Here is an 8,812-nt window from a genome sequence, read left to right as displayed (position 1 = left end):
TCTTCAGTAATTTTTACCAAACGTGTGTGTGTGTGTGTGTGTGTGTGTGTGTGTGTGTGGATATAAATTCATTCATTGACTGTTGTTGAATCAACAAAATACAAAATATTTTTGACAAGTGCACCTAGTGAGCAATGCTTATTACATGTATATCTGTCAACCGTGACATCAGCCTGCTGGGAAAATTAAATCCCCATTTCCTGTGAGGTTTTATTTTGCTAACTTCATGTTAAATGGTGTATCAAAGAAGTCAGCAATATTTATGGTACACATTCCAATTGGTACTTCATGCACTTTAGTGATTTTATCTCTCCATACTGTGTTATAAACCTCTGGTGTTTCTCTGGCTAACAGCATATCGAAATAGTGTAACTAGAAAGGAGTCACTCTCACTTTTCAGAACTGAAGCCCAGTCTAACTTGAAGACAAATCTGGCAAACACTGATCATCAGTGTGACCTTGAATGGGTTCTCATGCACTTTCTGATCCAACCCTAACTTGCTTAAAACCATGACCCAGTCATCACATCAAAACTTTGGTCACTAACTAATGACTTGTTTTTCGACCACTCCTGTGGCCTAGTGGTTAGGGCATCCTCCTCAGAAGCAGGCAGTCGTGGGTTCGAACCCTGGCCAAGTCATACCAAAGACTTACAAAAATGGTACTAACAGCTGCCTCGCTTGGCGCTTGGCATTAAGAGGTTAGTGTTAGGACTGGTCGGCCTGGTGTCAGGATAATGTGACTGGGTGGGACATCATGCTACATGTCTGCCGCATGATGCCCCAGTGCTAGACATCACTATAAACTGCCACAATGCAGACATTGTAGCGATATGACTGAAAAACTGTTAAAGCTACGTTAAAAATCCTAATCACACACACGCACTTGTTTTTCATGCAAACAGTAAAGATATCAGCATCTGAATGAATGTTACCAGCACAATGTTCTTTTTTCATGTCAAGCCACCTAGCCATTTGTCCTTCATAATTTTTTTAATTCAAGAGCCTGCAAAGTGCCCAATGATCAGTGCACACTGTGAAATGTATGCCATACAAATAATGGTGACAGTGTAGAAACAACAGCAAAAACTCATTGCAAGTAACAAAATAACGCTTTCCTGATTTACTGAAAGTTTTATTGTCATATGCTCTCAATTTTTCTTTCCCATTCTGCAAACGAGACAACATTGTACCTGCAATACAGTTACTAGCATCAGCATCAACAAAGAAATGATCATTAGTAATAGGGTTAATAATAATAATAATAATAATAGTAATAATAATAATAATAATATAGTAATAATGATGATGACTTTATTTAGAGAGGTTAACACAATTAGCTGAAGAACTAATCTACCTTGAGGCCCTCATACAAATAACTTTTAATATAGTAGCATGTACATGTATAGACACAGTATATTTACTTTCTTTCTTTTCACCAGATGGATACTTGACCATAGATATTGAACCTCCCCCCAGTGAATATACATGCAATATGAAATTAGTGACAAAACAGATGAGTAGTATATTTAATGATGCCCAGAGGCATTTATTAATACAAATATAATTGATTACATTCTGATTTTAACTACATGTCTGGAGCTACTGTATATATTGGGTTTGGAAGAAGGAAATAGAGTGGGCATTTCTAATCTCAAATGGAATACTAAAATAGATGTTAACTGGGTATATTTTAACTTTTGAAATGCAGAATTACATTTATCTATGCAATTAAATGGTCATACTTTTTCTGTCAGTCAATGCAAATGTTTAGTAATGATGGGAGAAGTTCTTCACAAATCTTCTGTAATTTGAACATAATTCAAGAAAACAGCTGACATCTTAAAGTTCTTTTACATCCTTAGGCAATAGACACTCTTTGACTATTGCCACCTTTAAGGGTCAGTTAGCAATAACTTCTTCAGTTACAGTGTGACCTTGAAAAGTAACCTTGACCTGGATCAGTATACATTAGAGCCTGAATTGAACTGTTTAGTTTTTGTCCCTTAACTGTCAAGATTAACATTTTCACAGACTGCAACTGGTTTTTCATATCTGTCCATTCTGGCACATTGCCGGCTTGTAGTATTCTAATCTGATCACAATAGACTCTGCATTATTGATATCTCTTGGCCTTTCCTCTCATGATGTCAAACATATGTCCATATTGTAGATAGCATTAATAAACCAATCAAGATATAAAATATCAATTAGCAACCAAAGGTAGAGCATTAGGGTATGTTTGTATATCAATTTATGCACTGACTGGGATAACTCTGTTAGACTATCTTCATTTTACTTAATCCTAGTTTGAAGACAAGCTCTATACAGATCTGTTTTATTCTCTGAATCAACTCTATTGTATAGGGCACATATCAAACAATTAAAGTCATGCTTCTGTTCACTTCATAACTCACTCAGCTTAGTACAAAGATTTGGTTTCATAATTACAAGCATTTATTTCTGAAATGAGCTCAAATGACTTTTGTATTCATGTATTATGTTGCTTTTATCTAAATTATCAATGTGTGAAAAAGCACAAAGCAAAACACAAGTTTGTACATGGAAAACACTGCACGAATCCACTTCAATCTATGCAAAGTACATGCAAGTAATAGAATGGAGATTATGACATTAGGTTAACACACTGGTCAGGCATCATATACATGTATCATGAAGCTTGGTAAAATTAGGTCAGGTCAAAACTTCCCATATCGCTCAAATACATTGAAACCCAAATGGGTTAAAGCTACCAAAAGTAATTATATTGCAAGAAACACACACTCAAAACATATAACAAAGGCAGACCAACATGTGTGAATAAAGTTGAGAGAGCTTAGCAAAACAACGCTGAGTTCTCTGTGAGTTTGGTAACACTCAGGTTTCCAAAGAGGAAGTTAACAAGCAAAGGGTCAAGTTCACCATATTTTACCTAGGTGTTGAGGTTATATTTGAAAATACATAGCTTACAAGACAAACTCTACAGGCTTCGCTCTCCCAACTGACCAGATGCAAAGGTATTTATTTTATTAAGGCACATGACTCTGGAATTTCAACAACCGCCAAGAGCCAGTCACTGCTGAAGACATATGTAAAGCAACCAATGAAAAGGTGGCTAACATACCTATTTGAAAACAATCATAGCTGCTGAGAACACTGCCAACATAAAAAATATAATGAATAATAAAGATTTACAATCAAATATGCATGGACATCACTAGAAGTGAATTTGTAAGTTACATTTGAAATACCATATGTACATAATAATTATAAAAAATGAATAGCAAAGTTAAAACACATTGATTCAATGATGGAAGTGGGAATGTAACCATACATGAAACATAGTTGCATTACTCTGTTTATTCCCGGTAAATAAAAATAAAGAATAACATGCAATATTTACATTTTAGGAATAACATTTAATATTACAAAATAAAAATCTGTTAGCAATCCATTACAATATGTACACCATAGATCATCAGATACACGAAAGGGACAGCAAGTGTTCAACGTGTTAGCTAACTGATCGAAAGCTTGGTTAGATATCATTAGAGAGAAACTTGACAAGCTCTGCAATACACTGGATGTCACCAGTCTAGATCTATACCAGTATTGCAAAGATGCTCCTTAACATGAAAACAAGAGTGAATTTTCCTAACAACCAAGAACATGAATATACAAGACACTGCATCTGAGTTGTTAGATTATTTCAGTATATTACTAGCCATATAAATTGCAATAAGGAAAAGGAAAAACAGAATACAAGTTTTAGCAGAATATTGCTTCTTCTGATCTTCAAAAGAATTATCAAAAAATGCATAACTCATCAAATGGTTTCCAGAATTTCTTTTCTGGGGTGTATGCTTTTGGACCCCACACCCTACCCCCGTTCAAGTTAGTGCTTTCACATGCATTTGAACCTAATAATACCCCTGATGGTCAGTGGGTTGGAATGGTGTTGTGAGTAGAGGGAGTTTTCATGTTAAATAAGAAAAAGAAAGGACACCAACTAACTTTAGTTTACAGATGCAGATGTTTAGAATCAAAATTGTTATAACCCTATGGTCATAAACAAAGTAACAGAAAGAAGCAAAACCAACAAGTTTTGAAGAACGTAACAAATAATGTAATTCTCAAATTAAAAACTGAAAATTTAGTAGTAGTATGAATTAATTAAAATAAAGTCATTATTATGAATGAATTTCAGGACCTCGAATATTCTTTTGTGCCAAAAGTCTTCATATACTGCAATGGTATTCTTCAGAACTCCTTCGAATTCACAATAATTACAGAAGAGTATTTTAGTCCAATGTGCACTTTGTAATTTCACTGAACAATCCAAATGCTTCCTCTCTACTTATTTGTAAATATAACATTCAACACATCTGCAGGCTGATGTTAAAACAAGAACATAGGAAATAAGAATAAAATACCTGTTCAGCTCTCTCTACTTCTATACACCCATATAGCCCCCAAACGCAAGCTTTTTCTACTCATTAGGTGACATTTCACAAGGCCCCATGACATAAAAGAATCTACCTGATGAACCCATTCAATGGAAAACAACTTCACTTTAAGAACCCACATGACCTCACTAACCAATTAGAAATACTCCAAACATGTCAACAGGTTCAATATGAAGGTTGAATTTAACTTGTACATGCCTATTTATAGCTCAACATCTTTAAAATAAAATCAATACTCATGGACAAAAAGAATAAGCAACAGAATATTTAAATATCAAATCTAATGGTTGTAATATTAGTTTCCTTCCTCCTAATAACCAAGTCAAGACTCTATCTATCAAGGCTAATGATCAATCTACAAACCTGTTGACTTATTTATCTAATTATTTACCTGGATACTGTACCATACCTAACATGGAAGAAAGGTTTAAACTGTCTGCTTATTTACCTGGATATTGTACCATACCTAACATGGAAGCAAGGTTTAAACTGTCTACTTATTTACCTGGATACTGTACCATACCTAACATGGAAGCAAGGTTTAAACTGTCTACTTATTTACCTGGATACTGTACCATACCTAACATGGAAGCAAGGTTTAAACTGTCCGCTTATTTACCTGGATACTGTACCATACCTAGTATGGATGCAAGGTTTAAGGTCTATCGGATACAGTAAATATGCATGTAGTTTTCAAAGATATGTTATCTATATGCTTTGTAATTGTCCAATGATCAGAAATTATTACATAAATAGTATTGCAAATAACACGCTTCAAAGTATAATTTGGTATACTAAATCTTGTGAAAGGTCATGTTGCATCTTTAGACAATGAATTATTTTTCTAGCTGAAAGAATTGTGTAACAAAAACACTACTAAACATTTTAATTGGTCACAAAAATTTAAAATATCAAGCAGAATTAAGTTTCCATCATGTCCTCATTTCTTTATTTCAGCTGTAATAGGATTAGTTTTCCAGACTGATCTAAGAAATAATCATTAGAAGGCATAATTTGATCATTAAAAGAAAGTCATCTTAAAATGTAACGACAGAGTTTAAGAAGCATAGTTTGATCCCTGCGAGAGAGCCATCTGTAAGATATAACAAAGAGTTTAAAAAGCATAATTTTTTCTCTGTGAGAAAGTCATTTGTAAGATATAAAAAAAATTTAAAAGAGCTTATTTGTATCACTGTGAGTCATCAGTAAAATATAACAGTTCGTTTAAAGAGCATAATTTGATCACTGTGAGAAAGTCATGCCTCATCTTTAAGATATAAAAAAGCATTTGAAAATTGCCTCTGAAGAATTTACACCTCACTCCTAGCAAATGATAAAACATTCAAAAAACATAATTTGGTCACTTGCATAAATTCCTGTTTTAATAGCAGCAGATAACAAGGTACTCCAATGGAATATCCATTTGTAATAAGAAAATGGTAGAAGAAAATAATTTCATCACTTTGATAACTTCATACTTCATTTGTAATGACGTACAGAAATACTCATCTTCTTATTCTGCATGTTTCTCGTAATGCCTCTTGAAAGTGCACATCCAAAAAGGCATACACAAAAGGATTGACTGCATGATGTATGAAATATAATCGAAAAAAGAAGAAATAAACCGTCCGTTGTCCTGATGAGAGATTCATCAGAATGTTGGCCTCACTGGCAATCAGTGACAGCAGAATAAGGTAAATAATGGTGGTAATTATGAAGATGGCTGAAAAAATAAACATTATTAATGTCTTTCGTTCAATCTTCCTATGTTTGTGTCCGGCTAACGGAGAGAGAAGCTGCACATTCTCCTCTACAGTATCAGTTGCAAAAGATATGGTGGTACTTGCTCTCTGCCAACTTCTTCGGATTTCACGGGCAATTAGAAAATACAAGACTGCCATCACAATCATGGGTATAGCTATTATTCCTGATGTCGTACTCGAGTAAATGAGTGGAGATTCTGTGTTTTTGAACCTGTCATCTGTTTCACATGACATCACATTCACAGTAACGTTTTTGTATGAGACACTGTAATCTTGTACTCCCCAATAAATTGCTACAGGCGTTGCGACTATCCCAGCAATGACCAAAGCACAAATGCACAAGAATATTGCCAGCCTGGGTCTAATTTGCCAGCCAAAAGGTTTACAAACTTTCCTATATCTGTCAATTGCTATCAGCAACAGGCAAAGGGCAGAGGCACAGACTGTGAATACGTTAAAGAATGACTTCGCCTTGCAGATCTCAGGTACAGGATAGATGTACCAGAAAGTCTGTGTAACCATCTCTCCTGGAATGGTGGTTAGACAACTTGTCAGGTCAATTAAAGCTAAACACAACACGAAATATTTAAAGTTACATCTGTGATACTTGAATGAAAACACGTACAGTACCAGTACATTCCCAAAGAAACCAACACAAGCTTCTATACCAACAATGACCGTAACAGGTAAAACAGTTTTTACAAAGTCACTGTTAAGTTCTTCAGCAAGATCGCTGTTGTGTGAAAGGTGTCCCATCTTTGAAACGGAATATGTGGTTATTTAACCCTGTCTGCAGATCAATATATTATATCAACACTTTCTGAAGTCAGTTATGATTATTCTTGCTTGTGTGTTACCATGTAATTATATTGTCGATAAATGTTTATAGCAACCACCAAAACCAGGAAGTAAAATCTGCATCAATTGTCCTGCCCGTAGAGGTATGATATTATAAAATAAATAAATTATAACTAATTTGAACACATGCACCGGAATATAATTTGGCTGGATGTGCAGGAAGCAAAATAGGGTTGGTAGCGTCAAACGTCCACCAGCAGTCTCGATGTTCCCAGGTAGACCGGAAAAAGGGGGCGAAGCAGCATATGCTTAATTTCAATTTACTATTTTTTGTATGTCGGTCTTCGAAAAAACGGAATATATATTTAACAGAAAAAATATTCGGAATAATAAATCGAAACGAATGCATTTTAAATATAAAACTCCTCAGGTGCAGGAGGTCGCAGGTTCGAACCCCAGCCGACACATACCAAAGACTTATTTTAAAAAATGACACTAACAGCTGCCTCGTTTGGCGCTCAGCATTCAGAGATTAGTGTTAGGACTGGTCAGCCTGGAGTTAGGATACTGTGACTAGGTGGGAAATGATGCTACATGTGTGCGGCATGATGACCAATAATCTTATAAATTAGCCCCCACCCCCCACCCCCGCAAAAAAATTTGTGTTGATACTGATGGACCAAAAAATGCCAATCAATATCATCACGGGTGAGGGGCTAATTTATCGGCCTGGAAGCTCCATCGCTGGATATCACTATAAACTACCACACTGCATGTGGCTAAAAAAAATAATTTAAAAAAATCTACGTTAAAAATCCAAATGACAAGGTTGTTTTTTTTTTTTTTTTTTAACGGAATGACATGGTGTCATACAGCCTGAACCATTACTGAACAACAAGTTTTTCAATGCAATTTCAAAAATTGGAGAGGAAAAGCAGCAGAGAGGGTGAACAGACCACTTAAGGGAATGGTCACCCTTGTGTTTAGACCCAAAAAATAGTGACCCTTCATAGAGGTCAATACCACGTCTACGATTATTGTTTGTCCCAAACAGAATTGTAGACGAACCCTCTCTGCTGCTATCAATCTTGGGAATCATCATCTGAATCATGGGAACCATCATCTGAATCATGAGAATCTTTTGTTTTGTTCTTCAAGTAATATTCAAGTTCTGATGGTGGTTTTTCTATTTTTGGATTTATGTTCTTTCTTTTTCTGTAATAGTTCATCAAACTTCTGTATCGATCTCCACCGCAATTGTTACAAATCTGATATAATCCTCTAACGCCGTTGTTACATCCAACACATCTTCGTGAACCAGCATGAGGATTTTTCTTTAAAATATAATTATGTTTTTTACAATATTCTCCACGACACCTTTTGTTGCATTTATTTGTTGTTCCTTGAATTAACCACGCACAATTGTTCATTATATGAATGATATCTGTTTAATTAAATTTACACCCTCTCTGCTGATATCAATTAAAAAATTGTTATATTTAAAAAAATGGTACATCCAGAATCTCATACTGCAAGAATAGCACGAGAACGATTAGAAGCAATTAAAAAATTTCTTCCTGTCAGAGACTCATTTAGAAAAAATCTACAAGCGCAGCAAGAAGCACAAGTTGAGTACGAAGAAGAAACTAAAAAACTGTTTAAACCCGTCACTGTAGCTACTGAAAAAGTTACAACTGTCATCAAAGAAGATCTTCTTCCGGTATCAAAACAAACAGCAGAACAATTTGAAAAAATAGCAAGAAGAACTAAACAGACAAAAAAGATT

The 8,812-nt window shown here is 34.9% G+C and overlaps 1 protein-coding gene across 1 annotated transcript; it reads right to left on the bottom strand.

Moving 5' to 3' along the window:
• Nucleotides 1-1,113: 1,113 nt before the first annotated feature.
• LOC149774546 (kappa-type opioid receptor-like) lies at nucleotides 1,114-7,311 on the bottom strand. The gene has a single exon (XM_089945058.1). The coding sequence runs from the start codon at nucleotides 6,982-6,984 to the stop codon at nucleotides 5,971-5,973; it is 1,014 nt and encodes a 337-aa protein (XP_089801184.1). The 5' UTR covers nucleotides 6,985-7,311; the 3' UTR covers nucleotides 1,114-5,970.
• Nucleotides 7,312-8,812: the final 1,501 nt, after the last annotated feature.

The sequence above is a fragment of the Sinohyriopsis cumingii genome, unplaced genomic scaffold, assembly GCF_028554795.1.
Source record: "Sinohyriopsis cumingii isolate HCF-2022 unplaced genomic scaffold, ASM2855479v2 utg000198l, whole genome shotgun sequence".
NCBI classification, from domain to species: Eukaryota; Metazoa; Mollusca; class Bivalvia; order Unionida; family Unionidae; genus Sinohyriopsis; species Sinohyriopsis cumingii.
Note: the sequence above shows the minus strand (reverse complement) of the source record. Positions and strands in the feature narration are given on the sequence as shown.